A 26338-nucleotide genomic window follows, 5' to 3' on the forward strand; every position below is an offset into this window, starting at 1 on the left:
TCACTTCATGACCAGAAGCCACTTAAAAACTAATAAATAATCAACATTCTAATTGAAGAAACTATGTCAAACTTACCATCTTAGACAAATAAAGCAAGAATGAATGTAACAAGAAAAGTATGCTGTCCAAAAGGGTGGCATCTTCTGGCTCTTCCACATTTATCTCTAGTTGGTTTTCTGTATCAGCAGCATCAACAGGAGTACCTTCTGTTATAAGTAGCTCTAAAATTGAAAGGGGAAATGGCTATTTTATTTTATGCTATAGAATAAGAATTGTCTCTCTTCAGTTTCAATATTCATTGAGTATTTCACTAAATATATGAGTCACAGTGCCTGGAATATGTGGCTCTCCTAAAGACAATTAACACAGAGAAGAAAACTTCAAAATCCTAATTAGAGCTGTCAGACCCTTCAATTATAAAATGAACAATCTCCAGTCTACTCTCCACTACTTCCATGGCCATACAACTGCTACCAGAACAATATTTACTCGAGGAAAATTTTTAAACCAGAGATATATAGACAGGGTCACATTCAAAAAACATGGATTTAGTGCTGGTGAAACTTGTGTTTAAAATTTTAGGAAAGCTGAAAGAGAGGGAATCTTGGTTTTCAGATTTGCAGGTGGAATGAGCCAAGGCTTAACACAGTATCTGGCACCTGGCAGAGATACTCAACAATTATTTATTGAATGGACAGATGACAGCTATTTAAAAAGAACACAGTAATACCAAGAGAGACTAAAGGGAATTGGGTACAGACCTGCATTGAGGCTCTGTGAATGAGGTAGAATTCCAGTTAGACCTGAGAGCTTGTAGGGGTGGAATTTCAGTATGAGTTACATGAGCCTGGGGTATGTTTGATAAAACAGCAGGAGTCCAACATGCAGTTATTAAGAAGTTGGACCAGTTGCCTCTAAGGTCTTTCTCAACCCTGAGATTCTATTCACTACTATATTTTTAAGCTTTTGCCTAATTTTTATTTAGTTTTTGATGGACCTTTATTTTATTTATTTGTATGCAGTGCTGAGAATCAAACCCAGTGCCTCATGTTAGACAAGCGCTCTACCACTGAGCTACAACCCCAGACCCTCCATTCACTATTGGTCTATGAATTTGACTGCTGGTGAAGTCTGCCCCATTGGCTCAGCATCTCAGCACCTGAGACACATTAAATGACATTTGGGAAGATTTTACCTATTAAAGGTCATTGACATCATTTTGTGGTGGAACCTAAAAGGCCAGGGAAATAATTCATTCTTAATTTTGTAAGCCAAGTTATCCCTAATCTTGAAAGTTTTGGAGCATGAAAATAACAAATCTTAATGGTGCGTGATTCATTTTCAGAACCTTATGGAGTTAAAGACAGTTCAGAAGTCAGTAGTGTTCATATATGGATGCAATGTCTTCTGGAAAATGGGAGAACTGATATGTTATTCCTTCTCACATTAACTGAATCCCCCCCCTACTATGAGTTCTCCTACACTCTGTGTGTGCAAATGGTGGGGGGGTTCAGATCAGTGCTGCCAAGCCCTGCACTGGTGCAGGATAATGCTTATAGCTATGCTTACAGACCAGAACCTTTAAAAACACAAAATACAGTAATTACGGCTTTATAGCACCATACTGGATGGATAAAATAAAACAATTAGTCATCATCTAATTTACTGATAAAATGAGAGTGAGCAACACAAAAGTAGAATGCTGTTGATGCCATTATTGGGGATTTTTTTGAAAAATTGTTTCTCATCTCCCGAGGCTCTATCACTCCTGCGCCCCACCCGTCATCCTGGGACCCCCTAGCCCAGCCCACGGGGCTGGGGACCGGGGGATCGGAGCCCCCGCGGAGACCCGGGCGGGGCGGGCCCGCCCGCCTGGGCACTCACTGCTGCATTCCTCATCTGCACAGAGTTTGTGCTTCGACAAGCGCTGGCCGGTGATCAGGTCCCGTTGGCCCGGCACTCGCCAGGCCGGCCACAGCACGAACAGACAGAAGAGCAGCAGTGGCGCCACAACCATGTTGTGGTCACCTCGGGGAGCCGGTGACCCGGTGGAGTAGGCTGCAGCGGGCGGCGCCAGAGGCCGGCGTCAGGGGGCGGGTGGGTAGCAAAGCACGGAGGGGTGGTGCCCGGGAAGGCTTAAGCCTTTCCCGGGTGACCCGTCAGCAGGGATATCTGGGGGTCGATCCACAGACTCTACTGGAGAACTGCACGGAGCTGGAGCTCCGTCCTTCTCTAGTGGAGACCTTCTCCTCAACTGAAGACCTTCTCCTCTAGTCGCTGCCTTGGCAACTAGGACTCTCCTTCTCGTCCAATCACCTGCCTTTGCTTCTGTGCCCTCACAAGCGACCCTCCGCATGATTCTAGTCATCACCCACCCATCCCCCCCCCCTCCGCCAACTGGCCCTTTCTGGCTTTCCTCAATGTCTCATTTCTGGTCCACCCTGAACTAGCCCACTCCACCATCACTCCCATCCCTCATTCCTGGTCTGGTACCTCCTTTTCTGAACTACCAAATCCCACCCCTGACTTGTCACAGCTAATCTATGGTTCCAGGCTCCCTCCCCTTCAAACTCCTAGAGGTTCCTTGAAGCCCCACCCCAAGATCCCTCTGATTAGGAAAGGGGAAGGTGAATGGAACTGTGAGTGAGGGTGTAAACTGGAGACAGTGGCCTGCTTTATTTTTTAAGGCAGGGACAGATGGGGGCAGAGAGATGGACATTAGTCTTTGGGCTAAGATCTTAAGATTCTTATCTTTATCCATAAGGGAAGAAATCATTTAATTCAACAGCATATTTTTAACTTTCATTTTGTGCTACCATTCATGCCAGACGCTGGACAAAGTCCTAGCATGGTGTGGGAGTGGATGAAAATCAAAAGACAAGATATCTGGTCCTGGTCCAAAAAAGTCCACAACGTAGTGGGAACCAACTGACAAAACTGATTGTCAGAGAAGAAAGCTAGTAGCTAACATTTCTTGAACGCTTTCTTTATGTCCAGTTGTTATTCTGAAGGTTTTATACATATCAATTAATTTAATCTTCATAACAATAGTACCTTACAGTAGTAGTAGGTCCTATTCCAATCCTTATTTTAGAGTAAATTGAGGCAGTCACACATCCAGTGAGTAATGGAGCTAAGTTTCAAGCCAAAGGAGTAGACTCCTTTTCATCACAACCTATCAACTAACAAGCAATTGTTGTACTTTCTGACAAGAGGAGCAAAATCTGATTTAAATCATAATATAGCTGAATTACTGATATGTACAGTTAACAGGGGGAAGGCACAAGCTAGCCAGCCCAAGGAAGAGTGTCTGTAATGCTCCCATCCTGGGTGGAGCCATTCTCGTTTGTCTGTGACCAAGGGCTTGTTACTATAGTCTCTGCTAAGGTTATTCATCAACCTCCAACAATGAACCCATCAGTTGTTTCCCCAAATTAACTGAATCTTTAAAATTTAGAGAAAAAAAATCTAGTCCACCATGTTCATAATGTTAAATAAAGAAAACGATGGAAAAAAGGTGTGCATAAACATTTGTCTACAGGGGCCATGAGAGGTCCCGGTTGGTCCAGTGTACTTCTGCGCTTTCTGGAGAACCAGTGGATCATAGAGAGAAACTGTCTATCTGAGTCATTCTTCATTTCTTTTCTACCATGTATTTATTATGTTATAAAATGTATCTAGTAGGCATCTCTAACAACATGTTGAAAACTGAACTCATTTTTCTCTCAAAATCTGCTCCTTTCAGTCTTCCCTATCTCAGAAATAAGAATGACAATTTATTCCCATTATCCAGGTGCTCAAAGCCCAAAACTTACAAACCATCTTTGATCTCTTTTCTCTCACATTCCAACTCCATTCCATTAGACAATATTATGTCTTTATTTTTACAATTTTATTGAGATATAGTTGACCTACAATAAATTGCACATTTAAGGTGTACAATTTGATAAGTTTTGACATGAATATACCTATGAGACTAACACCAAAATCAAAAGAGTATTTCATCCTTCTTTGTAATCCCTCCCCTCTCCTTTTCTGGGCTGTCTCCAAACATCTCCTGTCGTTATAGATTGTTTTGCATTTTCTAGAATTTGATATAAATTATATAGCATTTTATTTATTTATTTTTCTGACTTCCTTCTTTCCAAATAAGCATTTGAAACATGCCCAGAATCTGACCACTCCTCTGCATCTGCTAAGCCAATATACAGGCCAAACCCACATCATAAGTCACCTTAATGATTCCCATAGCCTTCTTCTGTCCTTGCTTCTGCCCTCATTTTCCCCAATATCTATTGTCCTGATGGCAACTAGAGTGATATTCTTAAATATAAATTTGATCGTGTCTCTCTGCTCAAAATCTTCCTATAGCTTCCCATTTCCAAATAAAAGGCAATGACTTTTATGTGCTTTGAAAACTGTTATTCAATAAATTTTAAAACTATTATGTAATCAGCTCATAAATTATGGCAAATGGATACTGCTGGTTTGAATCGTATAGGCTAATTACACAAGGGAATTGACTATACAGACAAACATATTATGGTAGCCAGCCTTCAAGATTGCCCCAAATATCACTACCTCCTAGTAAAACTCTTTTGTGGTCCCCTTCTACATGGACCAGGGCTGTTATGTCTCAAACATGGACTATGGAAGAAAAGATAGTAATCAAGACTAGGTAATCCAATAAAATATGGCTTTCATCTTGGTCATAGCCTTCACTGCATATACTCTGGGGGAATCCTGATACTGTGTTGAATGGTCTTATAAAAAGGGCAAAAGATGAGAATTGGAGGCCTTCTGACAAGAGAGCAGGCAAGGAACTGGAGCCTCTGGCCAATGGTCACATCAATATGCCGTCTTGGAAATAGAATTTCTAGCCTAGGCAATCATTCAGTTATCTCCAGGCCTTGCTGGTAGACAAACTGTAAGCTTACAAGATAGTCTAGACCAAAACCACTCAGCTAAGTCTCAGAAATTTCTGCTGACCCTCAGAAATTTTGTGAGGCAATAAATATTTGTTGTTTAAGCTGTCATGTCTTGGTATAATTTGTCATGCAGCAATAGATAACTATGACATTATCCTGAAACCCACTTGGCCCTGTTAACATCCTAGCCTTGTCTAAATGTGTCTAAAGGACACAAATAAGTATAAAAGAATCCCTTGGAATGAATATATAACTTTTACAAAGTAGGTTGGAATTTGTCATTGAAAAATTAATATATATAATTCTAGAAAATGAAAATTCATCTTTTGTGACAGAAGGCAGATTGCTGGTTCACTGGAGATGGGAGGTGAAGGACTAAAAAGGGTAACAGAAGACTTTTGAGGATAGTGACTATCTATGTTCATTACTTTGATTTGTGTTGATAATTACTATAGGTGAAAACATGTCAAATTTTCAAATTGTACACGTTAAATGTGTATACTGTGTCTTCCCATTATACATTGTTTTAGTCAGCTTTGTGTCACTGTAACCAAAAGATCTGACAAGAACAACTCAGAGCAGGGCGTAGGGGGCTGGGGTTGTGGCTCAGTGGTAGAGCACTCACCTAGCACATGTAAGACCCTGGGATCAATCCTCAGCACCACATAAAACATAAATATTAAAAACAAAGAGAGAGAGAGAGAGAGAGAGAGAGAGAGAGAGAGAGAGAAAGAGAGAAAGAGAGAGAGAGAGAGAGAGAGAGAGAGAGAGAGAGAGAGAGAGAGAACACAACTCAGAGGAGGAAAAGTTTATTTTGGCTCATGGTTTCAGAGATTTCAGTCCATAGTCAGTCAACTCCATTGCTCTGGGCCTGAGGCAGAACATCATGGCAGAAGACTGCAGCAGAGGAAAGCTGCTTGGTTCATGACAGAGGAAACACAGTAAGCTCTGCTCATCAAAACATAAACCCCTAAAGTTATGACCCCAGTGACCTATTTCCTTCAAACACATCTACCTGCCTACAGTTACAACCCTTAATCTACATCAGTGTATTAATCCACTATTAATTAGAGTTACACCTCTTATAACGTCATTGTTTCATTTCTGAACATTCTTGCATTGAGTCATATGTGCACTTTTGAGGAACACCCCATATCTCAACCATAACAACATCGACAAGGCAATTTTTGAAAAACTGATTATTGCTTCCATGATTTACCTAATTTTCAAATCATTGGGTCTGAATGATATTAGAATTTGTTAATTTGGCATATGGGAAATTAAGAGACTATTTAATAGAGACTTATTCTATTCTCACATCATTGAAATAATCTCAGAAGTTACCGTAATTGTTTTGAAAACTTTGAACGAAAGAGTACTGGACACTCAAAGATTTTCCTCAAAACAATAAAAGTTGACTATACGAAGAATGTTAGGAAATATGAAGAAAAGATGAATTCACATTCATATGGAGTCTTGTAATACTTCGAGAAATGAACCCTTCAAAGAGAGAAGGTAATGATTTAAGTCTATGAAAGATTCTATGACACTCTACACCCAAATCTACAAACTAGAGTCCTACTCAGCGTTTTCAGGATACTTCCCCCTTTAATATTTAAATCCTAAGGGATGAAATTTAAGTTGCATTTTCTACTCTAATCTCATAACTTTTCAATATAGATTTTTTAAATTATCAGATAAGGTAAGCAAATATGTAATTTTCTCATTTTAGAATCAAGGTTCTCATTTTCATTACATTAATTATTTACTACAAATATATTACTGCTTGCCTAATTAAATGTTACATATATACATAGATAAGCACATGGCTTTATGATAGATAGGAAGGAGGTTTATGATATTTTCATTTCTATGTTACAATTAACTTATGGTATTATCTAAAATAAACATCATTTCAAAACTGAGAAACAGGGTACTTTCATGTTACATCAAAATACAATTTCACTGATATACAGATGTTCCTCAATCTTAGATGATATGTCCTTATAAAATCATTATAAGCTGGAACTACAGTAGCTAAAAATGCATTTTATACACTTGAACTCCTAGCATCATAATTTAGCCTGGCTTACCCTAGACCTACTCAGAACACCTTTCATTAGTTTATAGTTAGGGAAAAATCAATGAACAAAGGGCCTATTTTATCATAAATTTCTGAATATCTCATGTGATTTATTGAATACCTGAACCAAACAATACTGGCAACAGGACACTCCCAAGTGTTGGTTAGCCTCATGATCCAGTGCCTGACCTGGAGCTGCAGATGGCTACCACTGCCTGGTGTCAAGAGAATGTTAGATCTCCCACATATCATTAGCCAAGGAGGTGATCAAAATTTTCCTATTTTTAAAAAACATGTCTTTTCTTATAAATTGGATGGTATTACTATTTAAATTATACTATTTATACTTGTAACTAAAATTTCATTGTAAGTAACTTGTTTACTTATAATAATAAAAATCAAGATGTTAATTTTCTGAAGCAATCCTATTTAGAATATTGCTAGCCCAGCCAGTTATCTGTCATATAAGGACCACTTTAAGATATCATCTTTCAGTCTGTGTTACCTCAGAAGAAATGATGACCCCTGTAAATGTGTCTATTGCCATTTTCTTGAGAGGTGAAGCAAACAATGAAAAAAGAAGAAATGTGAAAAGTATATTAATAGTATATTAATCAAAGAGAAGCTGGTGACAAAACAAATTCATTTTTTTACAAATTTATGAAATATTAAAAGTATTATGAAAAGGACAAAATATAAGCACCTATTCATCATCCAGAAAAATTTCCAAATTTTCAATGTTGAAAGAAATAAAGTAAAAAGTGGCTAGGGAAGAATAGACTTGTTTTAGGTTAGACAGAGGAGAATAAAGTGAGGAGAAGGGATGTGGGTTTTCTGTAGAATAGAATTGAATTCTCTGTAGAATAGAATTCTCTGTAGAATAAACATATTGTTCACAGAAAGAGTTGTGGACCTTTTAAAAAGTGAATTAAGGCACAGAAGTGCTGAAGATGGGGGACAGAAATATACAGTAAGGAATTCTCAGACTTCCAACCATATAATTAATATAGTAGGTGAGAATAATTCTATTGATTAGTTTGACAGGTACTAATACAATTTAAGTTCCTATTAATGCCCAAAATGTGGCTTGGATATGGAAAATGATAGATAATTTTTAAAATAATTTCTATTTGTTTTAATTATTTATATATGACAGTATGTCCTTTGACACATCATGTATAATGAAATATAATTTCACATTCTTCTGGTTATACATGATGTAGAATCCCACCAATTATGTAATTTTATATGTACATAGGGTAATAATGATAGATGATTTTTTAATACAGTGTTTGCCATATTTAAAATGGTTAAGCTGTAGAATACAAATCAACCAAAGGGTAGGGTTGTTTTTTTTTTAACTATTGAAATACAAAATTCTTTGACTGTATTATCTCAAATAATCCTGACATTCTATCTCACAGAACCTGCCCTCTAAACCAGCAAATTATAACCTTTCTTACTATCTAGCTTCTTAAACTGTGTTATATATATTCCTTAGGAGTTGGGACTAAGTCCTATACTTTTTACTCACTCTGTAGTATAAGTGGCCCTCCATAAATATCTATTTGTGAATTAATGAATAAAACAAATAGAAAAACAACAGGAAACGATTAATGATATTCATATCTTGCATATACAAAGAACCATAGAGTGGCAGAGAGGGAGGGAAGGAGGAGAAAAGTGCTGGGGAGTGATATTGGTCAAGTTATATTGTTTAATTGTGTGCACATACAAATATGTAATAACAAATATCTCCATCAATATGTACTACTATGATACACCAATAAAAAATGTGGAAAATATTTTTTAAATGACCAACCCACGTGTAAAGCATGAATGGTTTTCACAGGTAATATATTGAATGGGAAAAGTCAAAGCCAAAATGAACTATATGATTTCATTTGTATAAAGTACAAAGACAAGTAAACCAAAAATATACTATTTGAACTCAGAAATAAGTGTAGTAAATATTTTTTCTAAATATCAATTGACATTGTTTTTTGGGGAAAAAAAACTATGGAAAAACAGACCTTCATTCTCACAATTATTTAAAATTATTGACTTGAAAACACTATCTCTAATCTGATATACATATAAATCCAGAAGAGAAAAAGGCTTCATTGTATGAAGACAAGTTGTCATTCTGGGTGTAGGCAGCATACAGAGACATGTGTGAACAGGCACATTCCACATAATCTGCAGTGTCCTCAACCACTTTGCAAAACTGACTGTCAGACAACCAGCTGGAACAAAACACAATAGTCACTATTCCTCTTTCGTCAGTACTTAAGATGTTGAAATGTTTTTTGAAGAAAAATTACTTGCTGAACTTAAGTGTTCTTTACTCAAGACCTAAGCAGACCACGTTTTGAAGAATGAATACCAAAGGGAACATCTTGTCCAGGATGTGAGCCAACAAATTCCACCAGACACCTTAAGAAACAGTCTAAATGCAACCACACCTGCCACAGCATTCCCAGTACCAAAGAAGCTGGTCTTCCGACAGTAATACCAGTCCCTGCGTATAAATGTAAGACAGACCCACTCTTCTCTATCACTCTAAAATCCTAAGAGATAACATAGCCATGATATGTGTAGTTCTTGCCCTTCCATATGATTTCACAAGTTCTTGTATTTTGAACCACATAATTTACTTGTATGCTTTTCTAAGATTCCTTCCTCACCTTTTTAAAAAAAAATTTTTTTTGGAGCCGATTATATATGTTTTCCAATGTACTTCAAATGCTTCACTCTATAAATTTTGGCTCATTTTGCATTCCCAGAGATTACAGGTTTATGCTCCCTTCCCTTTTAATGCATCTTGAGTCTATGACTTTTCTAAGGACATATAACTTCATAACCTCAACTGTGGATTTGAGCTTGAAACTTTTCATTTGGGCTTGAAACCTTCATTTCTAATTATACATTGAGGACTTCAGACTATGTAATGATGCTCCTTGACATATGATGGGGTTAACTCCTGATAAACCCATCATAAGTCTACAGTATTACAAGCTACAACTGCACTTAACCTATACAACCTCCTGCATATCATAGCTTAGCTACACAGTGCACCCTCATAATCATGCAGTTGACCAGGAGCCGTGGCTTAGTGTTGCAGCTCAGCATCATGAGACAGTATCATGTCACATACCATCCATAAGGAAAAAGAGCAAAATTCAAAATTTGAGTATGAATTCTACTGAATGTATATCACTTCTGCTCTATTCTAAAATAGAAGAATACTAAGTTGAACCATCTTAAGCCAGGGACCATCTGCATTAGGTTTGAGATATGCCTTCAGGCATAGGAATTTCACTTCAAAATGTTTTTTTCACAGAAAAAGAAAGAGACTAACCAAAATTTTGCTGTTTCAGCAGACAGTTGGTTGCCCAACAAAGATATTAAATTTAGTTATAATTTTAGCTTTTGTGGCTAAAACTCAATAATATACACAATCCTAGACCTTCTCGGCCAGCATTGCCTGGCCCTGCACCATTGATTGAGATCTGAGTGATAGTAACTACTCAGAAACTTGAGACCTTAGGTCAAGAGAAAAGAAATAATTGCTTTTCTTCCCATTCCTATACCTGGCTTTAATCCTAAAATATATCCAACATGTTTGGACTAGAATTATAAATCCTGCTGTTCTCTCTAAACATAGAGTGTCAGCTCCTGAACCACAAGCCCAGGTGAAAGGAAGACAAATAATGAATTTCCTTCCTTTCCAGCAAACAAACTGATGACTTCAGAAAAGTTATCTGAATTGAGCAGGACTCATGTCACAACCTTTTACAAAAGGAGCAATAATAAATAAATAAATGTGCTACACACAGTTAAATCACTTGCCTGAGCTTGCTATCTGAACGATGCTAGACTATTCCCTATGCTCCTCTGTCTTATTGTAGAGATTATTCTGTGGTGTTAGGTCACTGAGTGCCACCTCTATATCCAGTTCAAAAAAAAAATAGGTTTAATGGTGCTGGTGTGTGGAAGGACTAAACTCTAATCTTCAAAAGTTGTTAATAAGTACCTTGCTGTAGCCTGATTACAAAGGAGACAGAGAGATGTCCGAGGAACAATTCTAGGCTCAGCAGCATAAATCCTGTAGAGGACTTCATTGTTGTTAGTCAGGAGTTGTGAACTCTGATCTTTCACACTCAAAGACAATACCTGTAATAACAAAAGGAATAGAAAATTCAATGACACTTTCGAATCAATGTTAAGAATGAATTTCGTATTCTAAACTATATTTCATTTTCATAATAGTTATCTATTTTCTTCCAGTATTAATAGAGAGCTCACTTATCAATGCAGGATATCTGACTGGTCTTCCATCATGCACATTCTACCTCTGCTTCATTCATTCAGTGATATTCAGCTAACAGCACTCACTTTAACTATAATTTGCCAACTTTATCAAGAGTGAGGTATACAATTGGATATTAGAGAAAGCTATATTTTGTTACTTTCCATATGTGTGTGTATGTGTGTGTGTGTGTATATATATATATATATATATGTATATAAATATATATATATATATCTTATACAACTCATATATTGAGTAAAGTAATTCAATAAAACAGGAAAGAGACATTTCCAACTATTCTGAAACTAAACATTCTATAAATGGTTCATGAACATGAAAGACTACTTATATTAATTCACCACATATAGTATCTGCCAAAACTCTGATCAAAGAGATGTGTTCCTATCAGATGTCTGCTAAAGAAAACATGAGATTCTAACAACATAATTTTTAAAATGATAGATTACCTTTTTTTTCAGAGCAGGAAGATTGTTACCAGTTATAAACCATTGGTGACTGCTATACTCTGTAAACTGGACTAATTTACATGAATTTTTCCCAGCCATTATTTGTGCATCTGAGACATCCAATAACTTCTCTGGAATTCTAATATAATCCCCTTCCTTTCCTTCAAACTTGTGCCCATTGATTTGCTGAGGATACCAGTGAAGAGCCAGTATTGACAAGTATGGGCAACTGTCAAGGATGGTTTTGCTTCTGCAAGAAAAAATAAATAAAAAAGATTCTGCTAAAATGGCGAGTATTTACAACCATATATCCACTTAAATGTATTACATTGGGATTCTGCTCTTTATACATAACAATGACATTACCAGCCCAGGAGCACTAGGTAAAATTTGCTTTCAGTTCCTTTATGGTTAACTGTTATGAACTTTTCCACAAAACTTTCCACATCCTCTTGACTAATCCTCCCTGTAACCTAAAACAAGGTTTTTTGTTGTTGTTGTTTTTGTTTTTTTAAAGCTGGTTAATGGATATCAAGATACAATCTATGGCTGTAAAATGTACTTTTTTGTGTTCGTCACATCAGTATTGGTGTAACAGGGTAAGAAAAGGGTATCCCCACTAAACTGAAGCACTGTTTGATTCAAGAACATCTTAAACCTTAGCTATATCAAGAGCCATGTTTCACCTAGAGGGTACCTCATGCCTTTCTAACCCATAAGAGCATTTGAACTAATATAACCATTTGGTAAGAAAAACGGCTCTGAAGAGTGGGCTTTATTCATTTAATAGTTCAGATTTGAAGATCTCCTAGGTATGATAAGATCCTGTGTGCAATGAAATTACTTTCAAACCTCAATATGTGTCGAAATCACTTGGAACTTGGCTTAAAATAGAGCTATCTAGTTTATACTCAGACTTACTAACTCAGAAATCTTACTCACAAGAGGGGGTTGGCAGTCCTAGGAATCTGGATTTGTAACCAGTCACCCAGAGAATCTGTTGCAACCTGTGAACCCATTATCATTGCAAACAATGAAGAAAAACAAAGATAAATCAGATCTGAAACATGCCTTAAAAATTATAGAGAACATCAGGTCATTAGTATAAGATTTATGCATTAAGTGTTTAAGTTACATGGACCACAACAGATGTAGAGTATATATAATTAGGCCATTGATCTAAATGATACCTTGCCAAGACACCCTAAGCTAGTAAATGAAGAGAATTTTAAATGAAAGATTTGAGAAACAAAAGGAAAGAGCAAAGGATAACTTTTTCCTCTAACTATATACCCTTCTCTAAAAAAACCCAAAACTTTTCCACAGCTTAAATGACCACAATTGAATCTGCACCTTCAATTATCTATACGTAACCCACCATTTATCCAGAGCTCTAGGTCCCAGTGTTCTATGAAAACACTTCAATTTCCATCGGCCACACATGCCTCCACACAACTTGTCAAAAATCCAATACAGTCTCCCCACTCAGCTTCCTAAATCATCATTGGGACTCCCCGCTTAATAGCTGCCACTACAGAACCCGTGACCAGGCCACAAAGCAACTAAGACCAATGAAGTCCACCCCCCATTGCTGCACAGACACATTTTAGGCTCCTCGACCTGTAATCTACTGAGAATCTGACCAGTCAACACTACCATAGATTCTTCAATCTTGGCAAACCGACATTATATCACAATTATATCACAATGACTCTCCCCACCCTCGATAAAAACCAACCCTTCTTGGCACCTAACCTTTTATGTTGATGCCCTTCAAATGCACTCATCTTGGTCAATCCTATAAGCTACTTCATACCTAGACTTAAGTGTGGGGGGCATATTAATATGTTGATCAATTGTCAATGTTGAATGGCCCCTATACTAATTCACTGTGACCAACCTCAGTGGTCACAGTGAATTAACAATAAACAATCCATGACATTTGTTTTATTTGGTTTTCAGGTGATTGTTCTGAATTTCATCAGTTTTGACATTATCCTTGCTCAATTCCCACATCTTCTATTCTCAGCAGATGCTCTTGATATTGCTTAAGACAATATATAGATATGCATAATTATGGTTATCTTTGTCTTTGGAGTTACTTAAGCAAAACAAAATAATAGTGATCTCTCTCATTTTTTATGTTCCATTCATTTGAACATTCATCTTCACTCAACAGTTATCCCCTATGTAGTCTTCCCCTTGCTTCAATCCTTCCCTTCCTCCTACTGGAGATTGAACCCAGGGGAACTCTACCACTGAGTTACACCTTCATTCCTTTTAATTTCTTTTTATTTTTTAAGACAGGTCTCATGAAGTTGCCCAGGCTTGACTGGAACCTACCATCCTCCTACCTCAGCCTTACAAGTCTCTGGAATTACCACCTAGTTTTCCTATTTCTTGCTTTCCCTCTTCTTTAATTTCAACAACCTCTTCAACATGATGCTTCTAAAATACCAAATCTGATTCCTCCCCCACCCACCTCACACACACACACACACACACACACACACACACACACACAGAAACATTCTGTAGCTTAAGTGGGAACTTACTTTAAACAAATAAGCAATCCATGTCAGAGATTTCTGAAGACAGGATTAAAGACATATATCAAAGGTACTAAGAAGGAACTGGTAATCATTGGTCTCAGATAGACATCTAGGAGCAGTGGTAAAGAGAAGAAGCCTCCTGAAATGAGGCACCTGTGAAGTTATTGATACCTTGCTTATTTTTCAATAAAAACCTCAAACACTGGGACTCACCCTGCAAGGTTAAAGGAAGAGTACAGGGAAAAAGGTTGCTGGTTCTTTGTCTTAACCTTGTCACCCACTGGCACTCATGTGGAATGAAAGTCTGAACACCTAGGATCCATGAGGTTGGAAGGGAGTTGTTACAAAGCAGGACTGTGGGGTCAAGTAGCCCTGGAAGTGAGTCCATACTTCATCATAGACTGGTGACCAATGAAAAAATAAATAAATAGAAGGGAGGCCAGTACAATAGAGGATGAAAAATGGGAGGAGGGAAGCGGGGAGGTATACTGGGGATTAAAGTGGAGCAAATTATATTCCATGCATGTATGACTGTGTCAAAACGAACTGATTGTTATGGGTTACAATGAACTAACAAAAACATTTAAAAGAACTATATTAAAATATAGTGTGTGTGTGTGTGTGTATAAAACCTTTGGTGAGGATTAAGTTGAACCTTATATAAATTTCAATATTATAATATTCAATATTATAATCCACTCATATTCTTTAATGCAAAACTATGTCAAGACTAGAGCAGAGGTGTACAGTTAAGATCACTTATGTTATTATTTATATCTTGCTCTCCCTGATAAAAAGGCTACCACAAACCTTTTTATGTCTGTATTAACCATCTCTTTTAACTTTGCATGTCCTGGGACTTAAAAACTAACATTAAAAGTTTTAGGTATTCAACTGGAATTTTAGTTAACCTGCCAGAGTTCATAAAGGTATCTATAAATAAAGAGATGATTTAAATTATTATATGAGTTTTTAAATGTAGTCTTCAGAGTATCTCTAAATTTCAATGTAATAAACACTGATGACAGCATTCATTGAGAATAAATAATAAAATTGTTAAAAGGTTTACATAAACTTAGTCTTAAGCAGATGTCACTCATTAAATAATGGTTATTGTTGTTTTATTCTTTTCGGTCACATACAACACCAGGATACACCCTGACATAATCACAAAAGCATGGAACAGAACCTGCTCCAATTCAGTCCCCAGCACTCCCCACCTCTGCTCCCTCTACTCCACCTATTCTTTTTCAATCCATTTAGAGTTTACTTTTTTTTAATTAGCATCCTGTGAATACACCCAGTGCCAGGAACCACCATGCCACATTCATGCATGCTCATAAGAAACCTCAGTCATACTCATTCCACTGTTCTTCCCATTTCCCATCTCTTCCTCCTTTTAAATCCTCTTCTCAATCTCAACTCTACTGATGTCTCCTATATTTTGATGAAATTCATCTTACTTTTTCCCCTTTCTCTTTCTCCTTTTTTAAAATCCCTTATTTTCTATTAGCTTCCACCTTTCAGAGAAAACATTCAACTCTTGACTTTCTGAGTCTGTCTTACTGCAGTTCCATCCATTTACCGGCAAACACCATAATGTCATTCATTTTTATGGCTGAGTATTGTGTATCTGTACACAATTATGTACATATACCACGTTTTCTTTATTTATGCATCTATTGAAAGTCATCTAAGTTGGCTCCTTAGTTTGACTACTATGAATTGTGCTCCTATAAACATGAATATGTTGCATTACTATAGTATACTGATTTAAAATATTTTGGACATATACTGAGGGGTGGGAAAGCTGGGTCATATGGTGGTTCTATTCTTAGTTGTTCAAGGAATTGCCACACTGTTTTCTGAAGTGGTTGCACCAATTTGCAGTCCCACCAGCAATGTATGAATGTACCTTTTTCCCCACATCCTCACCAACACTTATAATTTATTCTGGATAATTGCCATTCTGACTGGAATTAGATGAAATCTCAATGTAGTTTTGATTGCATTTCCTTAATTGCTAGAGACATTGAACATTTTTTTCATTTATTTGTTGACCATTTGTATTTCTTCTTTTGAAAAGTATCTGTTTAATTCTTTTGCCCATTTATTAATTGGGTTATTTGGATTTTTGGTGTTAAGTGTTTTGAATTCTTTGCATATTCTGGATATTAACATCCTGAGGAGCAGGTAGGAAAGATCTTCCTCCATTCTGTAAGCTCCCCCTTCATGCTCTTGTTTCCCTTTGAAGCAGAAACCTTTTAATTTGATACCATCCCATTTATTGATATTTTTAGTTTATTTCTTGCACTTTAGGAGTCTTGTTAAGGAAATCATTTTCTTCTAGCAGGTGCAGGGTTTCTGGTCTAATTCCTCGTTCTTTGTTATACTTTCAGTTAATTTTTGTGCAGGGTGAGAGGTAAGAGTCTAGTTTCATTCTTCTACATATGGACTTCCAGTTTGCCCATCACTGTTTGTTAAAAGGGCTATCTTTTTTCCAACATATATTTTGGCACCTTTATCTTACTATAAGAAAACTTTATTTACATTGATTTGTCTCTATGTCTTCTACTCTATTCCATTGGTCTTAATGCCTATTTTGGTGCCAATGCCATGCTGTTTTTGTTACTATCCCTCTGAAATATAATTCTAGATCCTATTTTTTCTGTGAAAATCAAGTTGAATTTCAATTTCCAGGCATGTTCTATTATCGGCCACTTTTACGTTGTCAAACAAAATAAAACATTTTTTTAGGTCCCTAAATGCACTGTATTTTATTTTTTCGTTCTCCTCTGGCTAGCTTCTTGCCATGACACTCCAGCCCAAAGTTCAACAGAGTATGAGAGCTGTCTTTGGAAGCACAAGTAGTAGCATATCAAAACACTCCCAGGGCTGGGGCTATGGAGTTCAATGGTAGAGCACTCACTTCTCATGTGTGAGGCACTGGGTTCAATCCTTAGTACCACACGAAAATAAAATTAATAAAGATATTAATAAAAAAGACCCCTAAAGTTCAGAATCAGCTCCCCTTTTTTTGGTCCTATTCAGAGTGTATCTTCTATTCATTGAATACATAAAAGTTGGAGACATGGCTGTTTACAACTTTTAAAACACACTTTGAAATAATAAGAATATATTGCTAACAGTACTCATTCATTTTTCTTCATGGAACTGTTAGGCTTTTTTCAAACAATTTGCTTAATTTGCCAAACAGGTACAATGCTTTGGCCAAATAATTCTGAGTTATATCATGTCAATGTCAATTTGCATCACATGTTGCTTGGTAAACAGTGAAGAAATGCATGTAAGGTACTATTGATGTATTAGAAGATACTTACTTTTCACCAGTAGAGCCACAGGTAACATCAGTCAGCAGAGAAAAGGCAAAATCTTCAGTCACTTCTGTAAAGTGGCTGAATCCTCTTGTATCCTTGCACTTTGGATTAACAAGAGCACAAAGAATCTCATAGAAAAGAGTTCTGCTTTTGGTACTGAAAACTTGATTTTTTCCTTCAACAGTTATCTAGAAAAAATTCAAGTATAAAAATATATACTTCAAAAATAAACTTCTTAAATTACATGTCATCTACATACTACATAAAATCTATATTAACAGTTGTTAATGTTTACAAACATGAACCTATGAAGCATTTAAGAGAAACTGGTATTTCAAATACATACATTTGCGCTTTAAAATGCAAAAATAAACATTTAATTTTTAAAAAGACACAATAGCCAAAATATTTTCTATTTAATCTTTAATAGCCCAAATGGTCACCTGGATCACTTAACTACAATAGTTAGCCTGATGAATTAAAACAAGTCCCATTTTTACACCACCCCCCAAAACATACATTCTTTTGACTAGCATATAAAGAAATAAATGCCTAGAGAATATTTTTTATAATGGAAGTAGGATTATTTTTGTCTGTTTTTCAATGAACAGAAGCTACCACATGTCATTAAATTCTAATAATCAAATCAAGAAATTATTTTCAACCAATAGTACTCAAAACCACCTGGCATCCTTGTCTTTTTCAGAAATATGACCCTTCCTACTTTGGAAGACTACATTATTCATTAAATGTAGTCTTAAGAAAAATAGAGGGGAAAATCACCTTCATGGTTTTTCCTTGCCAGAATGAAGGAGCCCACATCTCAACTAATACCTAAGCAATGGTATGAAGCCACTGACTTATTTTGTTCTATTTTAATATATCTAATAAGTTCCTGTTAATTTTTTAAACTCCAAGTCATCACTTTCTCTATATTCTACATTATGCTCTTCCTGCCAACATACATTATCAACTTGCACATAAACTTATATTAGCCTTGAAATGACTAACCCGTTTCTCCTGCTAAAGGAGCTCATGAGGGAGTTCTCCATATTTTTTTGTGTGTGACTTAGTAACATTCCAAACTCAAAGAAGAACTCAAGATCTGAATATATAGTAGCCACCTCAAAGATAGGAAGGGAGAATGCAGAATAATCCACAGGGGAAATACAACGAAAGGAACAGAATAACAATTTAAGAATGAGGAAATTACAAGGAAGATGAAAGAACAGCTGATTGGACACTGAAACAAGCAAACTGGTCATAACAAATGGACACTGAAACAAGCAAACTGGTCATAACAAATGGAAAATAAGCTCAAGAAACTCTCCTAGAACTCAAAGAAAATGTAACAGACAAGTAGGACAAATCCCTCAGACACAAGCATACGAAAGAACAGATACAAGAAAAAAAATACCAAAGTTCTTTAATAAGCTAAAGAGACACTCCTGTCTAAAAGTTCAGAGATTACTTTCAATCAGAGGAAATTAAGAAAACAAAAAACACCAGACATATAATGTCTGAGTGATTTTTTAAAAATATTTTTAAAAAGTCATACTAGAAATCATCAAAATAAAACATAGTAACAGAGAAACAAAAATTCAATCTGACATGAGGCATTTCTGAAAATGAAATGCCAGAAGCCAACAGAGACACAGGTACATAATTTTAAGAACTAAAAGTTATGATCCAAAATTTCTAGAGTTTTTCAAACTGTTATCCATGTTCAAAGGAAACAATTCCTTTTAGTAGAGTGCACAAAATAAAACAAAAAGGGCATTTATATAAAGCTTGGTTATTGTGGGCACTTCAGAGTTCTTAGAACTTTATGTTAACTTCTTTAATCTTCACAAGAATCCTCTGAGGAAAGTCTTAGTATGATCTTTGTTTCATTTCCAGGGAAAGAAACTGATTCAGAAAGAAAATAACTTAAGTCAGCCAAAACACAGGGTTGGTGACTGGCCAAACCCAGGAGGTGTTCCTGACAGATACCTGCACTGACTGCCCAAATCCCCCACAGGCTTGTCAAAAAAACAACATAGATTGATTCAGGTCACAGACAACTTAGTTAAAATTATTGCAATTATAAAATACAAAATCAGTCAGTAAAATACAGATTGAAATCTAAGCCAGTTAGTACTATTATAAATTATAGGTACAAAATAATCTTGGCATCAAATGCATAATATTAAAAGTGTGATAAAAAATAAATAGTCTGGCTTTTTAAGGACATTTTACATAAACAGATACAAAAGAAACATCCAAATTATAGAAATTGACTTAAAAACAAGCAGAAGACTTAAAACAACCATGGGAAAAAATTAAAAACCTGTCAGGGTTAAAAATAAAAGAAGCAACCATTGGAAATGGGAGATGGTCTACCAAACTTCCACAAAACAAATTATTCATATGCTCTTTCAAGTTTTCCAGAACACAAAATTAGGCCTCCTGACTCATGTTTCATTAACCTCCAATTGCCAAGAAATCTAAATCTGGTAAAATTAAAATTGTAATATCAAATCCAGCAGGGTTTTAAAAGACTGATAGTGTTATTAAGGCAACTGACAGCTTTTAAAATTATTTTTACTGTACCATGCGTGGGAAAATCAGAGGCGAGAATATCATGTTATTGCAAAAATATGCCCAACCCCACTGTTGGATTTTATCTAGAAGTCTTCATATGAATCATTTAAAGCTATTGCTTTTTTTAGGACAATATTTGTATCATGCAAACATGAATAAATAACACTTCTAGAGTGTGTGATCTTATCTAAGATATTGAGATTTTAGTAAAAAAAAACATTATGGAAAATAAAACAAACATTATGTAGGGCGGGTTCTGTTTCAAAGAACTTGGAAACTTAGAACTTAGAAACAGTTTTACCTGCAATACAAGATTTTATGTAACCAAGTTCTATTCAGCCCTGGCAGATTTAGGCTGTAACTTCTGAAGCTGAGGTTGAAGTGTTAGTTTAACATGATATATATGAAAGGTTACTAGATGAAGTATAGGATTCCTTGAATTTCAGATGAGCACATAATAACTGGTTGCTAAATAAGTATGGCAAGTAAGTATTTTATGATGTATATATGCTTAAAATTTAGTTGTTTATCTGAATTTCAAACTTAACTGGGCATCCTTTAATTTTATTGGTTAAGTTTTATAACCTTATCCATATGTGATTATCTATATCTTCAGTGCTTTGTTTTATTATTCTTGTAGTCTAATTATATAACTATGTCTAAAAGATGAAATATTTATTTTGTGGCATACAGTCATGCATAACTTAACAAGGGAGATATGTTCTGTGAAATGCATTGTGGATAGTTCTGTCCTTGTGAATATCACAGAGTACTTACTATCTGATAAGTACCTACATGCAGGATACATGGTTTAGCCTACTGCTCCCAGGCTACAAATCTGTACAGCATATTACTGTACTTAATACTATAGGTGACACATGGTAGTATTTGCAAATGTAAACACAGAAAATCTACAGTAAAAATACTAATAGGAATTTGTAATCTTATGGAAACACCATAATGTGGTCCATTATTGGCTAAAATGTTTTTGTGTGGTTCATTCATGGCTGTATTTCATCAATACACCAGAATTTATTGAACTAGGCCCCCCTCGATAGCAACTTTTTGTTTCAATTTTTGTTATTACCGTAAGTAATGCTAAAATAAGCATTGCTGCCATACATGGTATTTGAACAAATGTTCCCAAACCCATTTGTTCTGTTTGAACACAACACCCATTAGGTATTCATCTAGAACAAGCTTTAAAAGTTATAACCCATGAATTTCAGAGGTACCCCAATTTTTCCCATATTAAAAGGAAATAGAAAGTTCCTTTTGGTAAAGCACACAAATAATCATAACAAAATAATCAAGATATATTATTTGATAACCACTCAAATCAGTGTTGATTCTTTTTTAAAAAATATTTATTTTTTAATTATAGGTGAACACAATCTCTTTATTTTATTTCATTTCATTTTATTTTATGTGGTGCTGATATCAAACCTAGTGCTTCATTCATGCTGGGCAAGTGCTCTACCTCTGAGCCACATCCCAACCCTCAGTGTTGATTCTTGACCAATGGTATATAACCATCTTATATAACTTACTGAGGAAAAGGGGCAGCAGAATTTTCTTATATCTTCTACAAAAAATTTGATCTGAAGTTCTCTGCTCTACCCTACATTGTTCTCATATATGCTTTCCCTTGTCTTGGCCAAAAATCAACTTGCTGATGTCCCATGCCATTTCATCATTAGAAAACTTAAGTAACATGGGCTGGGGTCATGGCTCAGTGGCAGAGCACATGCTTCACACATGTGAGGCACTGGATTCAATCCTCAGCACCACATAAAAATAATAAATAAAACAAAATAAAGATATTGTGTCCATGTATAACTAAAAACAATATTTAAAAAAATTTAAGTAACATTATTTTCTGGAGTGAGATCACTATTTTCTAGAATGTTCTCTATGTGAAATAACAACCACTTCTCTGCTTTACAAGCTACTTGGCATGGCCTCTTCTTCTTACCTATATACATAACAATTTTCTTTTTTTATACTTTGAGCTTTATATTTTAAGAAATATCATGGAAAATAGAATAGACATGATATTCTAAGTCCCTGCTGTAAACATTTTAAATATTTAAAGGTCACTATGTTAGAAATATAGTATTAATAAATTCATACATATGTGATCAAAACTTTTTATACTAATATGTAAATGTGCTACTATAAAATATCTTGGTAAGAATCCCACACACACATTCTCATGTTTTCCTCTAGTACTAACTCTTTTTATTTATCTATTTTCATGTATGTCCTTGGGCTCATATCTCCATTTAACTCCATCATTTTCAGAAGTGTAAATAAATAAATGGGTTTAAAACAAAACCTAGTTGGTCCACGTCCAGGCCAAATTGAATGCCTAAAGTTATCTGGCCATCCCATAGCTTTTCCTTTTCTGGGAAAGTTTCCAGTGCCCAAGAGAAACAGAGAACAAGCAGTGGATAATTGTTCCTGTTTCGTGGAATTTAAACTAAAAGCACTATGTGGATGAATACCTACTCCAAGTCCTCTTTTTTTAAAACTAAATTATTTATTTATTCTAATTTATTACACATGATGGCAGAATGCAATTCACAGAGCACAGTTTTTCAAGTCACTGATTATACATAAAGTATTTTTCACACCATTTGTGTCTTCATACATGTACTTAGGGTAATGATGTCTAACTCATTCCACCATCATTCCTACCCCCCTATTCCCTCCCTCCCCATCCCTTTCCTTTGCCCTTTCTAAATTTCCTCCATTCCTCTCATATTCCACTCCATCACCATTATGAGTAAGCCTCTTCATATCAAAGAAAACATTCAGTTTGGCTTTTGGGGATTGGCTTGCTTCACCTAGCATTATATTCTCCAGCTCCATCCATTTACCTGCAAATGCCATGATTTTATTCTCTTTTAATGCTGAGTAATATTCCATCATGAATATATACCAAAGCTTCCCAATCCATTTATCTACTGAAGGGCATCTGGGTTGGTTCCACAATTTAACTATTGTGAATTGTGCTGCTATAATAAACCTTGAGATGACTGTGTCCCTGTAGAATGCTGTTTTTAAGTCCTTTGAGTATAAATCGAGGAGTTGGATAGCTGGGTCAAATGGTGGTTCCAATGGGAGCAAATCTTTACCACAAGCACATCAGATAGAGCACTAATCTCTAGGATATATAAAGCACTCAAAAACCTTAACACCAAAAAACAAATAACCCAATCAATAAATGGATTAAGGAACTGAATAGATACTTCTTAGAAGAGGATATACAATTAATCAACAAACATATGAAAAAATGTTCAACATCTCTAGCAATTGGAGAAATGCAAATCAAAACTACTCTAAGATTTCATCTCACTCCAGTCAGAATGGCAGTTACCAAGAATACAAACAAATATAAGTGTTGGCAAGTGGGGAAAAGGGCATACTCATACATTGCTAGTGGGACTATACATTGGTGCAAGTCCTCTTTTTATGACTGCAAAAACAATAGAGGATCAAATGCCAAAGACAAGTGAACAGCTTCTGGAGAATCAGAAAGAGCCTGCAGTTTCCAACATCTGTTCTGCCTTTTTAGACTTTGAACTATTTTTTTCTGCTGCACAAGATTATGGAAATTGAATACTGAGGGTGTCAAACAGGCATCCCTCATATCATAACAAAAGTTCATTGTCAGGTATGATGAATTCTACTCTTATATTTAGAAGTTTAGTGTTATCACAATTCTATGTATGTGATATAATAGAATTCAACTTTTGTGTTGGTTTTCTAATTTGTCAAGTTTTATTAAACCAAGTGTTTCCATTTGCAAGTTTTTCTTACCTTTTCTATTAGATGCACCACAGCACTGAGCAGTTCGTCCGTGTTCTCTGTGGCTACATTCATGGTAATGTTGTGGAGCACTCTGTTAAGAATGTCTTCATCAAGGGGCTGATGTAGCTGATCGGCAAGGCCCCAAATCACCTGTGACTCTGCATCAGAGACAAGAGTAATGTTGGCAGTACCATATGCTTTATCAATTCTGGCACCACCTTTTGGGCCCAAAAGCACAATCTAAAAGTGTTTAGGAAATGGACTTGAAGACCCTATATCTGGCGTTAGGTTGACATCCAACATGGTGTTGCTCTGGCCAGGTTCAAAGACCAATGTGCCTTCATTTCTCATAAAATCCTTTCCAGTAACAGTATGAGAGTACGACCAATTGTTTCACAATAACATATAAGTGAAACAATGATGTCTCTGAACATGACATAAACAAAATTTTATTTTGTAAAAATAAATTTCTATTTTGTTAAATAAACTGATGGGCAATATAGGGCTTTATATGTTTTCTAATCTAATTAATAATTTGTAGAGATAAACATACATCATACAGTAATGGAGTTTGGAAAGACAGGTTCTTTTGAGTGAACATATCAAAGAAGAGAACTAGAAAAGAAATGTTGCTTTTTCCCCATAAATGTCTCCCAGGTGAACACACTAAAAGTTGTGCTTTAGCTTACACATGCTGGGGAACATACGTATGAAGGAACAAAAGAAATATTAACATTTCATTCCTACCTGGAAATTTGTTGGAGAGGTAGTTGTAAAGTAGGGAGGATAAGGAGGAGGCAGAGAGAAGGAAGGAGAAGGAAGAATAAACTGGTCTCTTGCTCACACTTAAATACAGGAATGCAGGAATGTGTTATAAGGTCCTAAGTGCATATATCTCTCATGTTTTCAGTTTGGTTATTAAAAAGTATTCAGAAAGTTAAGCATGAATACTTAGTCACGGAAGAATGAAAGGAATTCACATTTATTTACAACTGAGCCAACAACTGTGAAACTCAGAGTATAGCCCAGGATTGCAAAATATAGATGCAGAATTAAAGAGCAGGTCACTCATAGGAACTATTATTCTAGTGAAGACTTACAGAAAACAGAAGAGCTATGGAATTAATTATCTATTAATACATGGTGTTTTATGACAAAAAATAGATGAAGTACGGGAAGGGAAAGGTCAGGGCACAATTTTAGATAATGCTGGTTACAGAAGCTCTTGAGCTGATATTAAAAAAGACCTCAGTGAAGTAAAGAAATAGGTTACATGATGATCTCAGCAGAAATATTCTAGATATCAGGAGAAATATTCTAGGCAGGAAGAAGAGCAATCACAAAGTCCCTGAAGTAAGAACCATCTTAGTATAAGTGAAGAAACCAGAAGGCCATCGTGACTGGAAGCTCACATGAGAGGTGGAAGGGGTCATTTGGGGTGGGCACATGATTGGAAACATGGAAAATACAAGAAAGTGGCCCACTTCATTCAATATTTTCATCAGCGTTCAGGCTGTTATCTTTATTGGTCTTTTAACAGAAAATAAGCACAGAGGCAGGAAGAAGGCACACGTTTTTGCAATAGTTCATGTGAGAAATAGTGGTAGCTTGATTTAGGGTCCCAGGAGTGGAAAGATTTGAAGTACCCAGACTGGGAATGTATTTTGAATATAGAGTTAAGAGGACTTTATGATGAATTCAATGCTGGGTTAAAGGAAAAGGAAAATTGAGGATAAAGTCTAGCAGTTGGCTTTGATGAATAAGTAACTGCATGAATGATGGAAAGCTAGGGGAAATATTGTTGAAGGAGATATCAAGAGTCAATTATCATACATATTAAGTCTGAGATGCCTCAGACACTGAAGCAAAGATTTCAAGTAAGAAAAATCAGATACATGAGTCTGGAAAGGGGGAGGCAATTGACAAAAATTTGGGAGTCCTAAGCTTTCAGGTAACACTTATAGGTCTGCATAGTATAGCCTGGAGAGTGAGTCTGGGTAGATTCCAACAGGCATCATCACCTACATTTACATCAGAGAGGAACTCCCAGTGAGGTAATATTAAGAGCAGGAAAGTACCTCAACCTAGAAACCCAAAGGGAACAGCATCCTTCGGGAAGAGGAAGTAATCAACTATTTCAAAAAATGAACAGTCCATGAAGACAGTCTTTTAAAATCATCTGCAGAACAATGATAGAACAAAAACCTTACTGAAGGAAACTACTCAAAAGCTTATTGGCTTTTGTATTTTAAATG

At 35.9% G+C, this 26338-nt stretch overlaps 1 protein-coding gene across 1 annotated transcript in view; it reads right to left on the reverse strand.

The window, feature by feature from the left end:
* Positions 1–9092: 9092 nt before the first annotated feature.
* The window catches only part of LOC144252170 (adhesion G-protein coupled receptor V1-like), a 102996-nt gene continuing 85750 nt past the window's right edge, over positions 9093–26338 (reverse strand). Inside the window, 6 exon segments of the mRNA XM_077794676.1 lie at positions 9093–9258; positions 11049–11188; positions 11795–12044; positions 17688–17872; positions 24093–24454; positions 24457–24509. Of these exon segments, the coding sequence (XP_077650802.1) occupies positions 9093–9258; positions 11049–11188; positions 11795–12044; positions 17688–17872; positions 24093–24454; positions 24457–24509 (1156 nt within the window).

The sequence above is a fragment of the Urocitellus parryii genome, unplaced genomic scaffold (assembly GCF_045843805.1).
Source record: "Urocitellus parryii isolate mUroPar1 unplaced genomic scaffold, mUroPar1.hap1 Scaffold_37, whole genome shotgun sequence".
In the NCBI taxonomy this organism is placed as follows: Eukaryota; Metazoa; Chordata; class Mammalia; order Rodentia; family Sciuridae; genus Urocitellus; species Urocitellus parryii.